This window comes from Aspergillus undulatus (assembly GCF_047715775.1).
Source record: "Aspergillus undulatus strain CBS 261.88 unplaced genomic scaffold BDV17scaffold_65, whole genome shotgun sequence".
In the NCBI taxonomy this organism is placed as follows: Eukaryota; Fungi; Ascomycota; class Eurotiomycetes; order Eurotiales; family Aspergillaceae; genus Aspergillus; species Aspergillus undulatus.
Genome location: NW_027396669.1, coordinates 13,870 through 36,668, shown reverse-complemented (window position 1 = coordinate 36,668; position 22,799 = coordinate 13,870). Strand labels below are relative to the sequence as shown.

At 51.7% G+C, this 22,799-nt stretch overlaps 9 protein-coding genes across 9 annotated transcripts; 2 read left to right on the top strand and 7 right to left on the bottom strand.

Moving 5' to 3' along the window:
- Positions 1 to 26: 26 nt before the first annotated feature.
- On the bottom strand, positions 27 to 2,008 carry BDV17DRAFT_284541 (cytochrome P450; the record flags this gene model as incomplete). The annotated part of the gene is made up of 8 exons (XM_073760550.1): positions 27 to 192; positions 279 to 524; positions 593 to 945; positions 986 to 1,070; positions 1,117 to 1,182; positions 1,236 to 1,506; positions 1,558 to 1,686; positions 1,741 to 2,008. The coding sequence occupies 8 exons, from the start codon at positions 2,006 to 2,008 to the stop codon at positions 27 to 29; spliced, it is 1,584 nt and encodes a 527-aa protein (XP_073611430.1).
- A 2,287-nt stretch (positions 2,009 to 4,295) lies between these two features.
- BDV17DRAFT_295229 (uncharacterized protein) lies at positions 4,296 to 5,264 on the top strand (the record flags this gene model as incomplete). Its single annotated transcript, XM_073763020.1, has 1 exon — positions 4,296 to 5,264. The coding sequence occupies one exon, from the start codon at positions 4,296 to 4,298 to the stop codon at positions 5,262 to 5,264; it is 969 nt and encodes a 322-aa protein (XP_073611429.1).
- A 1,980-nt stretch (positions 5,265 to 7,244) lies between these two features.
- On the bottom strand, positions 7,245 to 8,527 carry BDV17DRAFT_274095 (FMN-dependent dehydrogenase). The gene is made up of 3 exons (XM_073759077.1): positions 8,438 to 8,527; positions 7,347 to 8,391; positions 7,245 to 7,287 (listed from the first exon to the last, which is right to left on the bottom strand). The coding sequence occupies exons 1-3, from the start codon at positions 8,515 to 8,517 to the stop codon at positions 7,255 to 7,257; spliced, it is 1,158 nt and encodes a 385-aa protein (XP_073611428.1). The 5' UTR covers positions 8,518 to 8,527; the 3' UTR covers positions 7,245 to 7,254.
- A 2,531-nt stretch (positions 8,528 to 11,058) lies between these two features.
- On the top strand, positions 11,059 to 12,057 carry BDV17DRAFT_295227 (uncharacterized protein; the record flags this gene model as incomplete). Its single annotated transcript, XM_073763019.1, has 2 exons — positions 11,059 to 11,310; positions 11,452 to 12,057. 2 exons carry the CDS (start codon positions 11,059 to 11,061, stop codon positions 12,055 to 12,057), a joined length of 858 nt encoding a protein of 285 aa, XP_073611427.1.
- A 238-nt stretch (positions 12,058 to 12,295) lies between these two features.
- Positions 12,296 to 13,803, bottom strand: BDV17DRAFT_274094 (uncharacterized protein). The gene has a single exon (XM_073759076.1). The coding sequence runs from the start codon at positions 13,785 to 13,787 to the stop codon at positions 12,357 to 12,359; it is 1,431 nt and encodes a 476-aa protein (XP_073611426.1). The 5' UTR covers positions 13,788 to 13,803; the 3' UTR covers positions 12,296 to 12,356.
- Positions 13,804 to 14,463: 660 nt separating this feature from the next.
- Positions 14,464 to 14,961, bottom strand: BDV17DRAFT_295225 (uncharacterized protein; the record flags this gene model as incomplete). The annotated part of the gene is made up of 1 exon (XM_073763018.1): positions 14,464 to 14,961. The coding sequence occupies one exon, from the start codon at positions 14,959 to 14,961 to the stop codon at positions 14,464 to 14,466; it is 498 nt and encodes a 165-aa protein (XP_073611425.1).
- Positions 14,962 to 16,364: 1,403 nt separating this feature from the next.
- BDV17DRAFT_274093 (pyridoxal phosphate-dependent transferase) lies at positions 16,365 to 17,755 on the bottom strand. Its single transcript, XM_073759075.1, has one exon. The coding sequence runs from the start codon at positions 17,610 to 17,612 to the stop codon at positions 16,464 to 16,466; it is 1,149 nt and encodes a 382-aa protein (XP_073611424.1). The 5' UTR covers positions 17,613 to 17,755; the 3' UTR covers positions 16,365 to 16,463.
- Positions 17,756 to 18,459: 704 nt separating this feature from the next.
- Positions 18,460 to 19,499, bottom strand: BDV17DRAFT_300892 (Zn(II)2Cys6 transcription factor domain-containing protein; the record flags this gene model as incomplete). Its single annotated transcript, XM_073764139.1, has 2 exons — positions 18,460 to 19,304; positions 19,346 to 19,499. 2 exons carry the CDS (start codon positions 19,497 to 19,499, stop codon positions 18,460 to 18,462), a joined length of 999 nt encoding a protein of 332 aa, XP_073611423.1.
- A 310-nt stretch (positions 19,500 to 19,809) lies between these two features.
- BDV17DRAFT_300890 (uncharacterized protein) lies at positions 19,810 to 22,180 on the bottom strand (the record flags this gene model as incomplete). Its single annotated transcript, XM_073764138.1, has 3 exons — positions 19,810 to 20,448; positions 20,505 to 20,680; positions 21,169 to 22,180. 3 exons carry the CDS (start codon positions 22,178 to 22,180, stop codon positions 19,840 to 19,842), a joined length of 1,797 nt encoding a protein of 598 aa, XP_073611422.1. The 3' UTR covers positions 19,810 to 19,839.
- Between the last annotated feature and the right edge of the window lie 619 nt (positions 22,181 to 22,799).

Below are 22,799 nucleotides of genomic sequence, written 5' to 3'. Positions count from 1 at the left end.
TCAGGTCTCATCACATGGCTATTATTCTATGATACCGTAACTCTCAATCCCTGGCTACCAAGTTTCGGAGCAGGTAACAGGAAATCCCGTACAGGGAGAACGTCAGACTCGTCGGTCTTGAACAACTCAAGGTGCGGTGCATCTGGTCTAAATAGGACAGCCAGCGCCCAGTAAATTTCGGCATATGCAAGACTAGTGGTAGTGGGATCACCCTGGGTTAGCAGGGGTTGTCTCCTTGGTAATTTGGACCTATAGGAATGAATGAACGAGTGACTTACTTCATGCCTAGGCAATTTCTGGATCCACGGCTGAATGGTACCCAGTTTCGATTCATGTCCGGATTGTAATCACCGAGCCATCGATCTGGCCAGAACTTGCGGGGATCTGGGTAGGTCGATGGGTCCAGGTGGAGGCTGTATGTTGACATGCCAACGGGTGTGCCAGGGGGGATGGTCCACTGCTTATATTGAAGCGCAGAGTCGGGCGAGACGCGTGGGAGGTGGTGCAGGGTTCCATAGCTCAGTCTGATATAGTCTTGTATAAGAGAAAAACAGTGATATAAAATATTATGGATGGCAGGCAGGGTAAATACCGGAGGCCCTCTTTAACTGTAGCATTCAGGTAAGGCAGCCTCTCCAGATCCTGCCAGCTAGGTAGCCTGGACGGATAATCTACCATGGTGCTCTCAAGCTCTTTAGAAATGCGGTATCTGATATGCCGGCTGCTAAGAATATAGTAGAGAGTCACAGTAAAAAAACCAGTCAGAGTAATACTACCTGCACCAAAAAGCTCCATAGCCTGTCTTGCAAGCCGCTCAGTTTTTCGTTCCGAGTCGGGCATCTGGCTAGCCAGAAAACGCCGGAACAAGGAGCTGTTTTTATTTCGCTCGACCTGTTCCGCGCTCAGCATCTCTCGCTTTGCATCATTGATGTGGTTGATCGCGCGCTGCGGAGACGTTAGCAAGCCTGGCAGAATTGCAGGTAACATTACGTGCCTGGTGCAAGGTCTCGAAGGCCGCAGCTCCTGGGAGTAAACGTTTTTGGATTGCCGTTGGGATCATTCGAACAATTCTGACAATTATCTTAGCAGCGGCATGACGCGGAGACTTTCACTCACGGTACGACTTGAGGAAACTGCACGGTAATATGTACGTGTCTTGCAATGACATTGAAGGCGTTATGCCTGTGACGTGAGTTAAGAAGCCGCTACTTTTGAAGCAGGCAACGACAACCCACCAATCCTTGCCGAACTCTGGGTGTCTGATCATCTCGGGCGATTTCTCTGAGCAGAGCTTGATAACAACGTCACCAACAAACGCAGACATAACATGATCCAGGCGAATAACATGACAAGACTTTCTTAAGGATTCGAGTTGATCGGTGAGTAACCTGGCTTCCTCAATAATCAGAGGCTCAATCCGGCTGATACTAAGACGAGAGAAAAAGGGTTCCAGGCTCTTGCGACGGCGACGATGTAGTTCATGCTCTTGTGTAGTAATCAATGCGCCTGTGTCTCTATTAGCCATAGTAACGTCATAGGAGGGCGAATATGACTTGCCCTCCATCCCGCGGCCTTCCATATCAAGCCACTTATCCGTGCGGCGTGTGCTAGCGGTGACATAAACGGTATTGTAGAAGCTCGGGTCATTAACTACAATTTCATACGGGTTGATTCGGACGATGGGACCTGGGACATGGAGGTTAACTACGATTAGAGGGGCATATGGTTTGAACATGTTACCATATTTTCTATGCATTCTCTCAATTTCATAAATGTACATTCCTCCCCGAAAGACGTTGTAGTAGAATTCGTACCACCCAGTAGCAGCAGCAAGCTTAGGTCCAGGAAATCGAGCGAGCGGGTGGAAGTAGAGCCGATAAGTAGCAATTAACACGCTATAGATAGCAATGGCGGCAGCTAGAAGCCCGTAAATTCCGTACATGCGATAGTACGCGAGGAAGACAAGGAGATAATTTGCTTGGCTAGTATCGTTGACTGGATCCTCCATGTTTGCAAAAGGCGTATCCTAGAATGCAGTTATCAATGCTGGGGGAGGATGAAGAATATCGAAAAAGGAGCGTTGGACGTGCTTTTGGGCGCCCTCGTGGGGAAATGGCAGCTTCCCCTGATTATCTACGAGACTGGCATTTTCGTCTCTGCGAGGCAAGGTCGAATTATTCAGACTTGGCCGGTCTGATTGGCAACAGTGACGCGCCTGGCGGCCATTAGGCGAGGGCAGACGACCGGGAATCTCGGGGACTTCGTGTCATGCATAGGTTGTCCTCTACCAAAGCGATAGCTTGGGTAACATTCGGAGGAATTGCCACCAAAGAGAGGATGCCAGAGTGCTGACACTCTGAGAAACCGTCCAAGCATCAGTGTAGACAACAATACCAATGACGTCAGGGCCATTTGATCGCTGCCTCTGGAGGCGGCAAGTGCAATATTCTTATTTACTAGAAACGAAACCACTGTTCCTGTACCTATAGTGATTGCTCGCCGAAAACCCGCCAATAATAGTATGTCTGGGTGTGCATGCATAGACCGAACCTCGTCGCGCTCGAGCCATGAGGGAGGAATGCGGGCAATGCGGGGGTGTCAGCTGGGTTGCAAACCGGACAACTCTTTGGAGTGCTGCAATGAGACGCACTTGATTCATTTTGAAGAGATATTGAACGTTACTGCGCAGATGCTCGGAGACTGGCTCTTAGAGAAATGGATCTGGGGCCTCGCTCAATATGCAATGTATTTAATCCTCAATCAGGATGGATCTCCCGTATAGCCCGTGGGCTTCGAATAGGCCCCCTGGCCTCTTTTCCTCTTTCTAGATAAAATCTCACTTTTTGCACTTTGTATGTCCAATCCCCTCCCCCAACAAGAGAACCCACCAACAAGTGCACTAATTTTCGCTGTCCGCACGGCAAATGAGCGAGACTAAGGAGATGTTAAATCGTCCCAAGGGACCTACATGTCTTCCGGGGTCAATCTCGCTCTTGATGCCATTCAATGATGATATCTATAGTGATTACCGACAGCCTAGACAGCAAACACAACTGGCCTTTTGGGAAAAGACTGGGTATGTGCTTTGCGTTCTCCGGAGACCTCGAAACGATCCAGTGCCACTGACAAAACCTACGAGGATCAAATCAGGCGTGTAAGCATCAAGTAAGCTAGTGGTCTTGGTTGACGCTTGTCTCCGCAGTTCTTGATGCTCTATCAGCCATGTCAGCTGAACGCGGCCACATAGTAGCTCTGCTAACGTCAGGGATCTTTCGTTGGCCAGGTAGGTAACTAGGGCAAGACCAGGACCGGAACCAGGTTGTGGGCAAATACGTAGTGTGGTGCGGGCGCGATCTGATCTTCGCTTGAAGTTGCCAAGGTCGCTAGAATGGATGACCCTCGAACAGCTCCATAGAGAGACCACCAAGTCGCTAAACATAGGAGTAGGCATATCGGTTGATAGGAAACCTACTATATATCACCGATATAAGACTACCTCATCCATAGCTTCGACTACGGAGGCACTACGGCCACACGGAATCCCCAATCCCCCATCCCCGACGCAATGATACAGTATTCATGAAGATTGCATCGATTACACACCAAGGCCGTTAAGACGATAACGGTGCAGCCCTCGTCGGCTGGGCTGGAGTAACGGACTTTGAATTAGGGTTTGCCTTCGGCGCGGCACTCCGGCATGCAGCTCTGGTGCTGGAGATGATGTCCGGCTACGGACCTGGTCGCAGTTTCCCATCCCAATCGCTAATGAGTCGCCCTAATCTCGTTGAAGACGGGGCGCTCCTCAGAGCTTCTTTGTATCCCCGCCAGCGACTATTTTCCTTACCGTCAGGCCTACCTACCGACATACAGCGATCGCCAATCGCCGTGGTGTGCAAGGAACGGCTGTCTAAGTTGCTTCGACGGAACAAGAAAGGCAACCCTCAAGCAAAGCTAAAGGACAGCCCCCCACTAAAGAATGGTTTTCAGTTGACTGACAGCGCTCGATCAAATGCCTGTACTTGGAAGGAGGGTAATCTTCAGCCCCAGTCAGACCACGGCTCTCAACCGCAAGAAAGCTCTAAGCCAGAAGACAGCTCTGTGACGGACCACAACCCCAAGCCAGGAAACTCCCCAGAGCCACCAAAAAGGACATTCTACACCCAGACCAAAGGTCAAAATTAGAGCGTCTTCCCCGTGACGTGTTCCTATGCATTACCGATCTGCTCGAAATACCAGATATTGTGAGCTTGAGGCTTTGTAATCACCGCATGCGCGAAAGCATCAGGAAACCAAACATGTCAGGGGCAGACAAGCAACTAGCAGTGTCGACCCTATATCAGATCACCAGGAGTCTCCCGCACCTGTACAGCTGCCACGACTGCGGTACGTTGCACCGAACAGAGCACGTCAGCCATCCGGGGGCTCATACTAGAAAGTACGATCATATCTGCCCGGATATTGCGCCGCTGCACAAATATCGCAAGCATGACCCGCTCTTCTACTTCTTTGACATTCACTCCACCATGTATTGTCGATTTGTGTTTCGGCGACACCATCTGGTTGCGATGAAGAACTACTACACTGGGCATCGTCGGGGCCTAACCGTCAACTCCCTCGAATGGAGGGAAAGCGTCAACTGGCCACAGGACTCGCCCATAACAACCTTATTATCAGTTCACGCCCGTGTTGATACCGTAGCAGACCGCCCGGTATTAATACTCCAAGTCCAGAACTGGTTACTCTTCCATGACAAGGATCCTAGCACCGACGAAATACTTTGCGGACTCAAGCCGATCCGTATCTGCGGTCACATCAAATTAAACCGAGACCGGTGGACGCTTATCATGGGAACTGCACCCGAGAACTGGATATTTACTGGCGACAGTGCCAATCATTCAAACACCTTCTGCTGCTCAGTATGTGGTGTCGTCTTCAGGGGCTCCCTGCTTGACTGCAATCGAGATGGAAAGGCCGTGATAATCACCAAATGGATGAGCCTTGGATCTGGCCTGGAGATGGATGACCCGCAATGGGTGCGCATCACGAGTAGTAGACACACTCGGAGAACACCGACTCCAGTGGAGGAGCCACTGGACCAAGTCCCGCTCACGAAAGCGTTCGATGATGCTTGGGATTCGACTGAGCGGAATGAATGGTGTTTAACCCAGAAGCGGTATCGCGAGACGCTGGAATCGAGAATACATGGTATCTATTGGGTGTATAGTGACCGGGCAGTTGTTGATTGTGATTATTATCCTGATTAATGCATATATGAGAGGCCTGTTGCGCATTCGGATGCCTGGATCCAGTGAGTGTAATTTAGGGGCCTAGTTTAGTATATCTAACAACAGATGTACTTTTCTATCCGACGATATGAAGGAATGTTCCCACGTAAACACCCTCAAGCACACCCTCACAACCTCCCCTGGTGATCCAACTCGTTCTCCAAGGCGAATGCAAAATATTCTCTCCACCCGAAGAAACCCTATCCACGCACAACGATAGACACATCTAGGCTCGGAACCGATACCCGACATATCAACTTAGCCGGTCGACATAAGCATCACAATTGGACTGTAGCAGAGAATTGGAGCGCAGGAACAGACTGTTACCAGTTCTGTCATCAATTGACCACCGTTAGCTCCCGCATACATGATCCATTTCTGTATGGGTGAGTTATTATTGTGTCAAATCCCATAAATAATTAGACTATACTGGAAACCGTTTTCCGAGGGCCTGGTTAGTGTTATCATTCAAAGATCGCATGAACCATGGAGTGGTGGAGCTTGAGAATCCTCAGCTTTACCCAGATGATTCCGGGGAGAACCCCTCATTATTGAAAAAGTTGTGCAAATACCCACACCATAACGTCAGGCGATTAGTCCTGTTTAAATCCAAAACCGTAGAATCAAACGCTAGCAGGACCGTCAACCTTGGCCCTATAAGGCAATCTTTGGCGCTCATGTGCGCCAAGGCCAGCCCTAGATCCTGGACTGTGTTTGGAATTGCCCGATGTAACTGCCCCTCGTAGTCCATTTATGATTCATGTGTTTCTGCATCCAAATATTTCAAGTCGGTCCTATTCGCCTGGGGGGTGGGGGGGGTTGGTTTCCGCGTGTCTTTGTTACTTTGGTCCGGCTATTGTTTTGGGCTGTCGTGGCGTATGATCTTCAAGTTCAGCCATGAAGGCCCCCAGTTGTTACCTTGCTCTTGTATTGGGGATCGCTTAGGGTATGTTGATTATCTCTTTTCAAAGTATTGGCCTTTGCTCACCTTGCCAGGTGCCTGGTGCCTGGTGCCAAGAATGCGAAACAACCGACACCATCGACCCAACGACAAGCGAGAGAGTCTTACTCGTCAATAGTCCCATCAACTGCCCGCATTCGAAGGCTGCACTACCGTCACAGGTGATATTGTCATCGGATATGACTAGTCAGGCGACTTTATCCTGAATGGCGTAAATGATTTCGTGGGTAACATCTCCACTGAAAACCCACCGGACGAGGATCCTGAACCGCAGAGTATAGGGCTTTTTGAGATGCGGGGTCTTGTCAACATTGGAAATGTTGCCCTATGGGGACTTACAAATGATGTAAATCTGCCGAGTCTTGAGCGCGCTGAGGATATGGTTCTGTTCCAGTCGCCTTGCGACAAAGAGGCTGATGTCGGTTCGTTGGTCGAGGCAGACAATGTCAGGATCAGCCGGGGCAGGACTAGGCAGATGGCCTCGGGATACTGCATATCCCTAATTTGAACACGGCCTAACAATCCGCAGCATTCGTGTCCAGTCGTTGGAAACAGTCCAGTACGACGCAGAATTCTCCAGCTTAAGGGACTGGGAAATTGAGTCCGACGAGCAAGTTACTTATCTTCACCTTGGCCTTCCTTCACTCAAGTCTGCGAATTACGTCGACGTTGGAGGGACGCTGGAGCGGTCTGTCTTTGACTTTGATCTTTCCTTCGAACTGCGAAGCTTTTCTTGCTGATTGTTCTTAGTGTGTCGCGAATGGAGCCGAAACAGCTTTTCATGTCCGTACCGTGTGCTGCCACCCGGCTGCCTGGTCTGTCGGATCTATTTACCGTACTGCATTGGGCAAATTTGTATGTTGTAGACTCGACACCGCGAGGTTTCAAATTTACTTGCATCTTTTATGTATAAATAATGAAGTCCAGATTGTATGATTTATAATGTGAAGATAAAGGTAAGACTCAAGCGAAATTCAAAGACAGTCTCATCACGAGTCCAGCCCTGGCCTAGGTGAACCAACCGTTGTTGGCCCATTTGACCTGCAAAGCCAGTTAGTCAGGGGCGTGCCTTTGGAATTAGGGAATTTCGGGGTACCCACGTATGAAGCGTCAATCTTCTTCAAATCAGGAACACCAAGGTTCGCGGCATCAATCGCAATCTCATGCTTCAGCAGCTGAATGGCCTTGGTGACGCCCTCAACACCGTATGTGTTGGCATACATAAACGGCCGACCCAACCCAACAGCCTTGACACCAAGCGCAAGCAACTTCAAAACATCAGCTCCATAGCGCACACCACCATCCGCGTAAATCTCAATCTGGTTGAAGAGGTCCGGATCCTCCTGGTAAATCTCCAGAGCGACTTCAAGCGAGGATGGCGAACTATCAAGCTGCCGCCCACCATGGTTAGAAAGAATAACAGCGGGAACCTTGTGCTGAATGGCAAGCTTCACATCATCAACCGTCTGCAACCCCTTAATAATGACGGGCAGATCCGTAAAGCTCTGCAGTTTCTCCCAGTACTCCCAAGTCGACAGCGTATACGCTGTATCCGCAGAACCCACACCATACCGGTTAGCCCGGAGCCTGTTTCCATCGGCCGCAGAGTCCGCCGTGAACACGATAGCCTTAGACCCTAGCTCTTCCGTCTGCGCGAAGAGCTCTTTCGTCGCGGTATCGTTACTGTCAAGGTAGACCTGCTGAAACAGCACCTGAGAGCCATTCTCCGGCTTAGCAGCCGCAATCTCATCCATCGACCGAGTCGCATAGAACGCCGGGATGTAAAGGATATTCTCGTCGTGCGCGGCCTTGACGAAATTCGTCTCACCGTCCTCGTGCGCCAGACCAGCCCGCGAGCATGGGGAGATGAAGAAGGGGGCGGAGAAATTGTGGCCTAATATCGTGGTTGGGAGTGTCGACTCGATGTTAATGATGTCGACCATCATCCTAGGTCGGAATCGGAAGTGCCCGAATATCTCGAGGTTGTTCCGGTAGGACCATTCGCCTGCTGCGCCGTTGCGGTAGTAGGTGTAGCTTGAGGCGTTCATGTACCGCCTTGCAGCCCACTCGAAGTCTGGCAGGCCGAGAATGTCGTCTAGGGAAGGGAGGGTGCCGGTGGGGGTGTCGCCGAGGACATCTTCGATGCTGAGTGCTGTTAGTCTTGTTGCTTTGCAGGGCTTCATGTACCCACGCAGTATCAGGCTCATTAAGAAATGGGCGTGTCGCAAGCGCGGCGGAAATTAGAGAGAGGAAAGCGAGCGAGGTGCGCATGGTTGGTTACACGCAGAAATGAGTGACTTGAGTAAGTAAGAGTGATCATCGGCCAACGGACGAAGAGGCCCAAGCCTTATATACTCTTCCATTGAGGCACCATTCCCTGTTAGTCCCAGGGCCAATTATAGTATTAGTACCGCAAGCACTCTCGTTTTGTAATTCACATGCTTGCTAATGATGACCAAGCTCGCCGGCCCCATCCCGTAACATGACCTCAGATCTTCGGAAATAAGCCGTTGTTGAGATAAGCCGTGTCGAAACCTTCTAAACCCACTTTGTATCCAATCTAGGTCTTTCTGTGGTCCCGGACTAAGCCTTCCTCTTCTTTAGTGGATTAAGGATGTCCTTTTCTGGTAAGCGACATGCAGGGCGCCAAGACGTCCAGAGTCGGAGAGCTGCCGCGCATTGATTATTAGGGCTTGGCAGAGAATCTTATTAATTTCTGGTGTGGTGCTTGGAGCGGGTTAGATGTTGTTAGGGTTACAGTGAACATGTGCATGTCGCGCTTGGTGCTCCATTTATATACATTACCTCATGAGAGTTATATACTCACTCTATGCAGGTGTAGCTAAGATAGGAGATGACCGGTGGAATGCAATGACACCTTGGGCGGGGACGAATCCTCAGCAGCAAAGCCTCCGTGTGGTGGCGCATCGGGGCGTATTTGAGGCGGAGTTGTCAGGACTTAACGGACGAGCTTGGTACAACGTTCGCGCATGACTCGGGGAGAAAGGAGGTCGAGATGGCAAGGGTGAGATACTAAGATAAAGAAAAGGAAAACGTCCAACAACACGAATTTAAGCCATCCCCAACGCAGAGACTCGGATCTTTCCTCTGGCTGATTGGCTATGCTTCAGGAGTGTTTGATCAGCACCGGTGCCGTGGCCCTTGCAGATAGCTACATGTCTCATCGGCTCAGCAACATAACAATAATTCTCGCAACCTCCTGCCGTCACTTGTTCGGCGGTTGATTTCAGCACCGAGCTGCAACACCGCATGGGACGGCGCCTTCTCACTCAACCATCTTAGTCATTGTTGGGCCCTCGAGAAACGCTCTTCTCCTCCCGGTGGGGAACAAATATAGGACCTCCTACCTGCGAAATCGGAGTTAAGATCCGCAGAAGTAAATTAGATGTGGACCCCTGCACCCTGTCAAACCCTGCAACACCAACCGGCCCACCCGCGTTATCAGATAACGCCAAAAAACGGTCCGATGAGTTGCTCGTTCAGTCCATCTTGACTCTTGACAGTTACCACGAAGATGGCATGAACCCCGTTCCCTGCAGGTACGTCCGTCGCTAACATTGCGCAAGCAAGCGGCGTCACAATCACATACAAAATTCATGCGCCCTCCCTTCTAACTTACTAAGGCTCTGTCATGGTCCAGCCAGTCGAATGCTCCGGACATCGCCGTGCCTCGGCACATTTTGGTACTCTTTGATCTTTACGGGACGAGACCTCGACTGGGACGCATCCACGCAATAAATTGAAAACTCCAGAACAATCGCCACATGGTCCTGGTTTCAGCCCTAATATACAGATGTTTGGATACCACTATGAGTATCAAAAATATGAGATCGTTGAGCAAGATCACTTGGCTCCCTCCGGGCTCAAGTCAGCAAGAAACCCAGAGTGCAAGCCGATAAGAAGTCTGCCTAGATCACACTGTGATTCGCTCCCCTAGCAAGCATATTATTTCGCGTCCCGCGCACTGGCTCTAAAACCTCACAGTGCTTTTACTTGCCTCAAGAAGCTGAGACGGGTCCCGATCTATAACATCAACATCGTCTCTATGAAATCCACTCTGTTGTGACAAGGATGGTTATGCTCCGATCACAACTCCGCTACATATGTTTGGTGCGTCGATAAAGAGTGCCTCGATTTTTTATGAATCCCGTCTGCTGTCGAGAAGAATCAACGACAACGAAGGTTGGCGTATGGGAAAGAAAAATGATACACGAGCTACACGTTATCAAAACGGTTTTATTAAGGGCTCGCATATTACCGGTGGAGGTACTTGTTGCCAAACAAGAGCACATAGCCTTGCTGATGGAATAGGTCATATGACCTCCCTTTACCCTAATTTCCCTGACGACTCAATTCGAGACTGAAACCCCAAGGTTCCAAGGAAAATGTCAAGCAGGACCAACGGTGCCGCAAGGAGGACTCGGATCTGGGGAATACGTGTTGAACTCGTCAATGTGAGTGACTTTAAACCTCAATCTACGAGACAGGAAATACGGTGCGCCCGCCGAGAAGTATGAACCTATTATGCGGTCTTTGTCTGTCATGAGCAGCGATCGACATGCTTTTGGCGGGGTACGAGGGTCTCTTTGTTCTTGGCTTGCCGTTATCAGGTCGTTATGTAGCCTTATAGGTGATCATCATTCGTGATGTTCGATCGGCTTTCCTGGCCTTCAGCCTCGCTGACCTCAAAGCCAAGATCATGGTGCGAATTGAGTTTATATTTGCTTGAGCCCAGCCCGAGAATGTTCCCAACCCTTCCGAAAATTGTCTACCTGGAGTCCTCACCTAAACATGTCGTGGACGCGACAATCTGGCAACTGGAGCCGTCCTCTCGGCTGCCATGATAGACTCTTCCAGTTTATCGGCGACAGCGGAAAGCCGCTGGGTCGCGAACACTGGGTGATGATAGGCGCCGTCCACCTCGTCCTCCCCGCTGGCATGGATATAGTCGCCCAGTTGCGCACCGCTTGGAAAACCCTTCGTCTGCGACACCCTGATATCGCCCACGAGCTGCACCAGGACGAAAAGCATACTACCCGCTCTGTGACGCGGTAGCGCTAGACCGCTGGTGCGACCTAACCTTCAACGTTGAGACCACCATCTACTCGAGTGACGAGCTGCTCCAGACACTCCGCGTAGCTCCTCCGCTGACTACCTGCTACTGGATCCCTGCCAGACAACCAGGTCGCTCTTGTTGGGTCTCACTGGCGCTGGGACGGCCTTGGGCTGATAATGGTGCTGCACGGACTTCTCGCCAAACTAGAAAATCCTACCCCGTTGCCTACAGTCTTCGACGGCTCTGAGGCGCAGCATTTGATACCTTCTCTGGACATCGCCATCGGGATGCCCAGCATCCGCGACCCAAACTGGGACAGGCGCGCCGACGAACTAATAAGCACCTACTTGAACGGCCAATTCTCTATCGGCCTCCTCCCCGACTCTAAACTGTCCACTCCTGTACTGCCCGGCAACACGCATCGCGTGAACCTCCGCGTCCCCGCAAAGGACACCCTCGCCCTCTGTGAAGCCTGCCGCGCACAAGGCATTACCCTAACAACCGCCATTCACGACTCCGCCGTTTGCTCAAACGCGAGCTCCCCAGCTACGCGCTACATCTCCTGGCAGGCGTTCGACCTACGGAAGTACTGCCCGCCCCCATTCAACGGTCCCATTCACGGCCCGTCACTACGCATGGTCGGGCTCCCAGCCAATGTCGAGGCAAGGGCGCCGTGGGACAAGCTGGTGCGGGCTATCCACCTAGTGTATGCGCAGAGTTGGGGTTTATCCTAGAACGACATGATGTCTGTGCGGGTGCCGTATGTTGAAAAGGCGACGGCCATGATGAAGACTCCCCCGCCACCCGGGCAGCAGTTACCTCAGCCATCCGAGCCAGTCCTTAGTAACCTTGGTGTGATGGACGGGCAGATTAGGGAGCGGTATGGTGCTGTTCAAGTGAGGGGTGTGGCGGTCCTCGCGTCCATGCTGGCGCCCCGGGTTACTCTACACTGCTGGACGTGGCAGGGGGTCTTTTCATTCATGCGTTATGATTATTTGTATCTAGGAAAGCCAGAAATATCTATATATACATATCATAAAATGTCCATCGCATCAAAATCATCAGCCTTCCGATACCTCTCTTTAACAATCCAAACATCTACTTCCACACCTCCCTCGCTGGCCAAATCCCTCACAGTCTCCGGCAGCATGCAGAGGTGCGTCTCCTTCCGCCGCCTCTGCCCCCGCCGAAGCACCGGTTCCCACTCGGGTGTGTACACCCTAATTGTCTTCAAGTCCGGAAATTTGCCCTCTTTTCGTTGCTCGAGTAACGCGCGCAACCACTGGCCACCTGGCCACTGATCATCAATCTCGACTTCCCGCTCTGCGTCAGAGTCGGATTCTTCCTCATCTCCGCTCGAGAAACCGAGTTCGGGCATAGCATACTCGTAGAAAAACCTCGCATGTCGGGAGCCTATATCGTCATAGAAGACCTCCAAGGTCTCCAAGTTCGGCGGTAGCCCTCTCCACGCATCAGAAGGGTCTTCAACGCCCTGGAGAAAGAGCTCGAAAATCCTTAATGCCGTCAAAGCCTTAAAGTCGGAGAGATCAATTCTCGGACCCACAAAGAGACCCTCATGGGCCGGGTCTTCGCGAGTAAGGATGAGTTCTGTTAAGCTGTGTTTTTGTGGTTGAAGGGCGTGCACGAAGGCTGCGCAGGTCCACTCGGCGTCTTCTACTCCTCCTCCTCCTCCTTCTTCGTCGTCGTCGGAGGTCTCCGCTGTTTGGTTTTGGTCTTGGTCCTGGTCGTACTCATATCCGTAATGCATTCCCCAGGCTCCTTGGTTCGCGTCGTAGTGTAGGGACTTTAGGGCCTTGGGCCAGGAGAGGAGTGAAGCAAGTGCAGACTCTTTTGCGCCACAGCGCGTTAGCGTTAAATGTGTGATGGGAGACGTCCCAGACCCGATGGACGACAGATCGTTGTTGTTTTCCGTGGAGTCGAGTTCCAGAGCCTCCCAGGCGTTGAATTCGAACAGGGTTAGGGATTGCATGTTACGACACCGGAAGAAGAGAGTGACGAGCAGTTTGGATAGTTCTGCAGGTGTGGTGCCATTGGGATCAGGCAGCTCGTAGTGTGCGACTTCCCACTGGCCAGCAAATACCGGGATGCCAGGGTCGTATCCCTCAAAGTTACGGCAGCTAATGATCGCAGAATGGATGTACTGTGCCAGTTCTGGATCGCGGTTTAAGGTCTGGTAGAAAGTCCATGTTATGTGCTGTTGCTTTTCGACACTCCATTCACGAACTAGAACATTCCGGTAGAAGAACGGTCTCACGAGCGAGTATAGATGGCCGGACGTGAGCATAAGGGATCTGAGGGTCTTGGTGCGGTCTGAGAATTCCTGCGGCCATGTTGCGTCTTCGGTCCAGTACGCAATGTCCCAGAAACGCAGTGAGGCTTTCGGACGGTCATTGTGCAGGTGTTGAATTATCAAGAAGAGGATATCGTCTGGAGGGTATGCCATTGCCGCGGTTATTTCCTACACGGGCTTTAAATGAGTTGTTCTTGAACATTAGAGGTCCACGATATTTATTATTGAGCCAAAACCTTGTTGAGTCATGTCTCGTTCGAGGCCACACGCGGGCTCCAAAAAGCGTTAGAGCGTGTTTCACAGTGGGGATCATGAGTATGGCTAGACCTTGATCAGCTAGCTTCAAGTATTTTCAAGATCTCGAAAATTTGTTGTTCATCACTTCAAGTGCACGAATTCCAAAGGTGGCGAGACGTGGGTGAAAAGCTCCTGCAAGGACAGGAGACCTGGTATTATACCCTGGAGTTGAACCTTACCCTGAAGCTGGAACATCCTTGGGCATTTTGTCCGGCAGACGGTAGGTGCATACCTTGAGTAGATTTGACACATCGTGGTAGCCCAGCACGAGAAAGGATTCATGTACAAGACAAAAGGCACATCGGCCCTGGAACCAAGAATTTAGGTCCAAAGGTAGGAAAGGTAGAGGGTTTTATCATTTTAATGGAGTAGTATGTACATTGCATGCCTGGGACTTTGCGTCCATGACAGCTATGTTCCAGCATCACAAAGGCCAACTTGCTGCCAAACGTGCCTCAGGTAGGTTTGCTATGCACAAGAGCAATTCCCATGATCTTAAACAAGTATTTTCCTAGAAACTCTGGTTCACACTTTAACCAGAAGTAACGTGAAGAGGACCATTCCCATCATCAACGGGACACCCAGTCGAATCCGAGTCAAACTCAACAACACAGCTGGCGTCGATTCCAATTGCTATCCCAATAAAAGTCGTGTCGGACTGTCCCTCACCAGTACCCAGAACATTTCCATCACCATCCCGAACCTCGCAAGATTCGGGGCTGCCGCCGAAGTCCGCCAAGCAGTGGAAGGTGCGCGGTGTATCCCAGCAGTCACCCTCGATGGTGAAGGTGCGGCCGCCGTCGGTGTTATAGCAGGGCGAGTGGTCGGCGGGGGTACCGTCATTGTAGATAGCTTCGCCGGCGTCGTTGATGATGGCGAAGCCGCCGTAGTGGCCGTTTGTGTTGCCGCCTGCGGGGCCGGAGATGGTTGAGAAGGAGCCGGAAGAGAAGACGACCTTTAGGTGTTCGGCTGAGACGGTGGCGGAGGTTGCTGCCATGAGGGCGAGGATTGTGCTGCGGATGGAGACCATTTTTGCGGATTTGGGGGTTGTTTAGAAGAGGAGGAGAGGATTGTTGTTGATGTTGCTGCTTGTTAAATGTTTTCAAGCGGTCTTTATAGTTGTTCGAGGTCAGTTTATGCCCCCTCGTACTTGACGCGCCCCCTCGCATTTGGCGTCAGGGAACATAGAAAACGTGGTGGAGTTGAGTCTCTGTAAAACGCTAAGGAAGTTGGGGGCCGGGGCTGTATCAGGGTCTATTTACTACCTTCCTACTTGGGAGTGGACGTAGACCATCTTTGAAACCTACACGGGACACCTTGAAGGATATGCAAGTGCAAGAAGCACTCCTGCCACCTAAGAGCCTTTTGTTCTGTCCTGGTTTTTTGGGTACACTTTCAGGTACGATCGTGCAGTCTACCCAAGGTTTCTCCCTCAAGGTGACCAAGCATCTGAAGGATTACTACCCTTGAAGCATGGCAGGCGCTGCCACGCAGATCACAACTCGGGGAAGGTGTGACGGGCTCTGCATGTGCAAAGCAACAATGAGCGGCTTTGTTGTACTGTGGCTTCCACCTACGTAGTCTTCGGGGCCAAAAGGTGGAGTTAGGGCCGATTAAACGTGATCAAAATGTGGCGGATTAGGCCGTCTGACTCGTTGTCTGAATCGAAGCGGACAAAAGGAACGCAAATCCTCAAGACAGCTCAGGAACGCCAAGCTGATTCTCTGCGTCCCTGGCTCTGAAGAAAGAGCTTATTGTGAGAGTGAGGCCTTGCTTTGCTGCTCTCGGGCATCAGGAGAATTAGCGGTGTCGCCCCAACTGGAAGTGTTCCGTAGTCTTTTGCCCGGATGCCCCGAATTGATTCTCCAAGCGGCTTGGAGACTCCTGCAAGCCGGTGTATCCGCGGACGGTTTATTACTCCTGTTGAAATAAAGTCATGCCGAGGCGTGTGGCTGAAGCTTGTAACCATCAAGGGTTCAAAGCCGAAATATATACTGCATTCATAAGATTAGGTCCCGATATTTCGACCGCGGCAAAGAATCAGCTGATCAAAAGCCAAAACCATGAAAGATATCTGGCCCTGGGAGCTCGGTAAGAGGCCACGGCTGGTCCTTGGGGCATCCGGGGGTCGAGGCGGGCCAGGGCGGGCAGGCCGTGATCGACAGGAAACATGAACATTATTGACCAAGACCAAGCATATCCATATGCTTTCTGGCCCGACCCCATATATTTTCAGCCCCCATCGGTCTAGTCGGCCTCGATTCCCCGACTTCCTCCAACCATTGATGATCATGTCAGAGTCACTTGATGAGAAGGCGTCTCAGCTCCACCGGCCATCGGCAACAACAGGGCTAACCCAAGATGCTGCTCAGAGGCGAGAGCGAATGTACGAGGATTACGTTGTTAGAAACCAGTTCCTGGCAAATATCTGATTATATCGCAGATAGGATATCACTGGATTGAGTTTACCGACATCTCCGTACTACTCTACTTCCCTAGCTGCCATCCTGAATGAGGCGAAAGTCTTGCTAACTATGCATTGAACCTCCTCCATAACCCCGGAAAGACCTCCATTATTCGTTCAACATCTCTCAAGCAATTATACCCGTGGAAGCTGAACCGCACCCTGCCATTCCCATTCCAGGCATAGACACCGGCCTTACGCAGTTCATCTGTTATCTCCGACGCCTCGTCACAATGGACCGTCACACTTCCCGCCTGTTGATTCTTATTCCTTGGTGTTGACGGAGATATTCCTTCCTGTTCCAGCCTCTCGAACAGTGTTGCCGTTAACGCCAGAACATGTCGCTCAACCTTAGCCGTCTCCCATTGCCTCAAGAAATCGAGGCTCCCCCGAAGAATATAAATAGGCAAGTGAGCCGGGTTACCACGCGTAAAACACAGCGCATCGTCGCGGAATTTCAATGTCTCTATTCCCCACTGCGGAAGAGGATGACCAAGTGACAGTGAGTGCCATCCCGCCGTAGAAGGCCTCCAACCCGGCTGCCTGTTTCGATTCCAGTACGCGATAGTCACCCCCGTAACGCCGAGCAGCCACTTATGCGAGCATGTGAAGGCGAAGTCAGCAACTGACGCGTCGATGCGCATGTACCCAGCTGCCTGGCTGTAATCAACGACGAGGATAGCACCGACAGAGTCAGCGAGTCGGCGATAATGACGCAGGTCGACTCTGGCGCCATTCAGATATGAAATGTAGCTGACAGCGATCAAACGCGTCTTATTGTTCACTGCGCCCGCGAGACTGTCTGCATTTGCGTACCGGACTTGTGGTATCTCCGCGCCGTATCGCTCTCGGTTCAACTGGCTCTTTACAGCAAAGGGGGCGATTAGACTTGGAAATTCGTCGGGGTCGATCACGACATTGTCGCCTTCTTCCCAGTGTAGCGACTCGAGGACCATGGAGACGCCGTCGGCAACGCTCGAGGCGAACCCGACTTCTGGAACAGTAACTTTCCATTCTCTGGCGATTACGGATCGTACGTGGTCCATTTGGATATTCTTCTCTGCTGGACCGATATGGCCGGCCGATTTATCGGCCATGTAGCGGGCAAAAGCCGCACTGTGGGCCTGAAGCGCAAGGGATTCCCCAGCAGCGCAGACATGAGTGATCTCATCAGTTGGATAGAACGCATCCAGCGGGAAGAGCGGCTTCGCTGCCATTTTGTATACAGAGCGTGCAGGTTTGGAGGGCGCTTGGCGAGGGGTAAGTTGATGCTGACTCCAACTCGGGCCTCCATCAGCCACGTTCGGGTTGGAATTATCCTCGGTGAGCGGGGCGATTGGTTCACCAATGCGCGAGCGGCGGTGTCACCCTAACGAATGGCGAACATATTTCAGGGTGCGTAGTTGGATATCCCAACCTTCAGACTGGAGAACTTGGACGATTTCTGGTTCCTTAAGGCCATCTTGGCACATTAAGACTTGTATTCGGGCGTGGAGGAGTTTATCATTTGCTGCTGTACGATTCTGCTTGTGTATACCCCATTTTCTTAGGCGGAGTTTAATTGTACGAGTACTGGCGTTAATGCCATGCTTGAGAGCTAAGAGTTCGGATATTGATTCTAGAGGGGTATCATTCCGATAGAGAGTGGTGATATACTCCTGGTGAGGCTCGAGGTCAATAGATGGGCGAGGCATGATGGATAGCGTACTGAAATCATCACGTGTTATGCATAGGGCTATGACCCCGGTGGTAAACTGTACCATGTGGGTTGTGCACCTGACGGCTCTGATGTTCTTGGCAGAGCCCTCGAAGCGCATTCGTTCTGTCAACAAGTGAGTATCTAGTAGGAAGAGTCTCTCAAGGTCGACAATTCTTCGCTTTCTGTGCCGAGTGTGATCGCGTAAGCCGCACACGATGGTTGCTTCCGATTCACGGTAACTGAATCGATCGATGATGACCAGGTACCGACCTGTGAGCGCCAGGGTTCCCGTATCCAGCATAAAATGCAGCAGTGACATTGATAGACATCGTCTTCGGTGACCGGAAAGCGATCTCTTGCGTAGTCTATCCCGCCATAGCTGGATAGGGCACCTGATTAAATGCCTTCCCTCGACAAGCCGCCAGGATCAACTCACCAAATGGCGAAATCCCATGCACGCGGCCACTCTCCAACATACCCGAGTACTGGTGCAGCGAGACAATCGAGTCAGTCTGGTCACACTGCTCACCAGCGGCATCAAACCAAGCATCACCCCTTGCACTTGCATCCCACAGGCCCGTACGAATATCGAACGGCAACGAATCCACGAATGGCGTACGAACAGAATAATTCCTCGTCTTGAGCGAGTATATGCTCCGCAGCATAAACCCCACTATAATCGTGCGCCGGACGTTCTCTGCGAACAGCCAGGCTCGGCGCGGGCTAAGTGTATGCGGTAGTTGGATGGGAGCTTGCTGGTAGAGTTTTTCGCCTAGGGCGAGTAAGGCTGCGCTGGTGGATTCGGAGTAGGGTGTTGATGGGTCTTCTGTCGCGACTAGCATGCAGTGGGCGAGGAGGAGGGCTTGGGCGGAGGCGAGGAGGTCTTCGAAGTTGACGGATTTGTGTATTAGCTTATGGTGGTGAACTATTTGCTGTCGTAGAAGTGGGACAAGAAACGAAGAATTGGCAGAGTCGGTATATAGTTGGCAGACGGGAAGGATATCGCAAATCGGCTGCGGGACCGAAGTATGAGACCAAAGCTCCGGATGGATAAAGTGGGTTTTCATGCTCTCTGAAAATGACAAAGGCAAGCTGGAGATTCCCATCACGAGAACGAGATGATGCTCTGCTCGTAGCCCTTGATGATCTCGAGATGGAGGGGTTGCTCTATGGCGGGAACAAAAGCACCCGGCGTCCTGGAACGACCAGGCTTAACCAGTCTTCCGGAAACAAGTGGGTTTGACGCCGTACCCGCAGTAAGGGGCTGGTTGGCATATTCACAATCTAGTCTCAACTTCCGACACCTGCTACAGCGCGGCCAGCGCTGGTCGCAGCGGCGCTTGCCTCGGTGGCAGGCTTGGCAGGCCCTGCGCAGGGTGATTGGTCCAGACTCGGAGGGAGACATCAACCAGCGCAAAGATGTAGAGCTCAGGATACGTCGACGATATGACAGGGGACGTAGACTGGTATCTACAAACTGGGATTTCCGCGCCTCCTGGGGGTTGATTAGTCATTAAGCTTGGCCTCCACTCTGGGGGTCCGCCGTCGTGCGGAGACTAAACCCAATTCAAGCATTGTGGATACGGGAGCTCCTCTCAAGGTTTGAGCCTTTGGGGATTGACCTTCAAGATTGGCTGTATCCAGATATTAAGCAAAAGGCTTCGGTGCTGGCAGAACAGAAGTTTCTTCCTTCTGCCGCGTTCATTGGCTAGTGGCTTCATTCCCCGCGTGGTAGATCTAACCAACTACCGTAAAAATTGCTTAATCAACCCTGCCAACGTCCTCGTCATCTCCTCATAAATCCCCTGCCTCTTCGGCTCAAACGCATCAAAGATCTCCTTTGCAGAGCCAACAGCAATCTGGCCCTCTCCGCGACCTAGCGCGCCCCAAACCTCATCAGTGAACTCATCCAGCGGCATGCCGATCAAATGCCCGTCCTTCAAATCAGGCTGGTGTTTCGCGTCATGCAGCTCGGTCTGCACAGCAGGCGGGTAAATCTCACCCACGCGAACATCGCCAGGGCCATCCTTTACCTGGGTGCGTAGAGCCAGGATGAAGTGGTGCAGGGCGGCCTTGGAGGCACCGTAGTTCGGGCAGCGCATCATGGGCACGAGAGCCATTTGCGAGGTTGTGAAGATAAGGGCGGCTCCCTTCTTCTGGGCCTGGAGGTGTGGGAGGAAGGCTTTGGTCAGGTAGACGGCAGAGGTGTAGTTTGTGAGTAGCTCTGCGTCGAAAATGGATAGATCGACGGTGTTGGGTTTGGAGAAGTCGAAGGGCCGCTGGATGCCGGAGTTGATGAAGATGCAGTCGATGTCCGGGTTTTCGGTTAGGACCTCAGAGGCGAATTGGGGAATCTGGGTTGGAGAGTTAGTCTACCTTCCTGAACGCCTCTGGAGATATTGTTTCCTACCTGGTCCAGATTGGTCACGTCAAAGACCTTGCTCTTCACCTTGTCGCTGCCATACCCCCGAACAAACTCTTGGAGATTTTCTTCTCGGCGACCGGAGATCACAAGCGGGATGTTGGCTGCGACGACTCGGCACGCAATAGCCTTCCCGATACCAGAGGTAGCCCCGATGATGAGTACTTTGTTGTAGTTGAAGGGCATGGTTCGTTGTGTAAATCTCAGATATTGTTGAACACAGGACAGTTGTCGGATGCTGCCGGGGACTATCAATTCTTATATACCCTACTCGCAGGGGTTCCATACACCACTTGCTTAGAAACCCTGCGTTATACTCCAGGAAGATTCATTCGATGCGGAGTCTAATCCTAAACGGGGCGGGGGCGTCCGCAACCTTATTGATCCATGGGTAGACGTTACTCTGCAGTAAGGCCAGTCATGGAAGGTTCTAGCCGCTGGGTTAGAGGGGCTATCTTCGCTTAATCATACGTGGGATTTGACGGTTTCTACTACGGGGTTCGATCGGAAAACGTATGCTATACTTGTTGTTGCTGATCTCACGGCTTGTTAGTATATTCAATACATCCTGCCTCTAGTCTCTTTCGCTTAATCCAGTATCTAGAAGAGATCTAAGGAGTCTCTGCAACCTTATAAACCAGCTTCTCCCCACTAACCTTATCCTCCTTCAACAGCTGCAACCCCTCCAGAACGCCCTTCAATCCGTCCTTTCCAACGTTCGGCTTATGAACCTTAACCTTGCCCTCCGCCAGAAGCTTCTCAGCAATAACAGCAAATTTCTCCGCAAATTCCTTATCCTCGGGCTTCGCAGGCCAATGCGTCTCGCCAAAGTCGAAAGCCTCGCCCACGCACGTGTAACCCAAAGTCCAGCGGTCGTTGACATTCTCACGCTCGATGCCAATATTGAGGAGGGCAGAGTACTCCCCGCCCTTGGTAGAGATGGTGTCATCACAAAATTTAGCGCTAGCCTCAAGGGAGATAGTGTCGAGGACTAGCTTGAGGTTGTCATTTGTATATTCGCGAATCTTAGCAGCAGATTCGGGATCCTTGTAATCAAAGACCACATCGGCACCAAGACTCTTCACGAGCTCAAAGTTATGCGGCGAACAAGTCGTAATCACCTTATACCCCGACAGCTTCGCAAACTGAATGGCAAGCACGCCCGTAGCAGTCGAGCCCCCGTAAATGAGAATCGTCTCGGGAGCCTCCGTCTTCGCAGGCTCCGTAGGGAGCGCCAGTTTCAAACTCTGATAAAGCGACTGTCCAACAGTCATAATCCCCACACCCAGCGTCGCCGCTTCCTCGAAGCTCAGGTTGTCGGGGATCTTCATCTGGATGTCGCCCTTGGCAACAATGTACTCTGCAAACGCGCCATCCTCAGGCTGGATGGCGTTGGAGCCGTGCACGAAGCCACAGACGCGGTCGCCCTTTTTGAAGGGCTTCTTGACGTCCTTGCCCACTTCCTCGACGATGCCGGCGTAGTCGCAGCCGACGAGGACGCCGACGGGGGCAAGGTAGGCGATGTGTTTCCAGTCGGTGGGGTTGAGAGCAACGCTGACGGTCTTGATTAAGAGGTAATCGTCGCGGAGAGCGGGGATGGGTCGGTCGGTGACTAGGTTTCCCTGCTTGGGTTCGGTGATCACGATGGCTTTTTGGGTAGTCATTTTGACTTTGACGGACGATGTAAAACACGCTCGAATGTGACGAGCCGGTCAGTGAAGAGGGGTTACTACAATGAGGACAAGGAGATATAAAGGTGTACAAGCGTAGATGACAAATTCCCAGCCCAACCCACGTCACCCAAACCTCAGTCTGAAGATCCTCGGCAAACCGAATGGATTACAAATTCCGGTGGGACTCTTTGCTTCTCTTCCGCCGCTTGCCGGGGCGGAGCCTAAACCAGCAAGGGAAGTTCGCAGACTTGAATTTGACCTCAAGATTTTGATGAACCGAGGTAATTGAAGGTTCTGCGCACCAATGATTAAGGACGTTTGCCCGTACTTTAAGGGCGTACAGAGTAGGTCCTTGAAGAACGACATACTAGCCTTCAATCCGTCTCTTACGTCATCGCAGGCTTCGATTTAGAAATCGACTCCTACTCTCAGTTCGTGCTATTGCTCCCCTGGTCTGATGCTCCAGAATTTGGTTGAAATAATGGCTGATTTGCAGCTTCTGTCATACCCGGAAACATGCGGCGTAGCTTTCCTCCGCACCCCATCACCCCATACTCTTAGGGCTCAACGAGCCACGTGTCCAGGCGTGGTTACAAAGGCCTCATCCAAT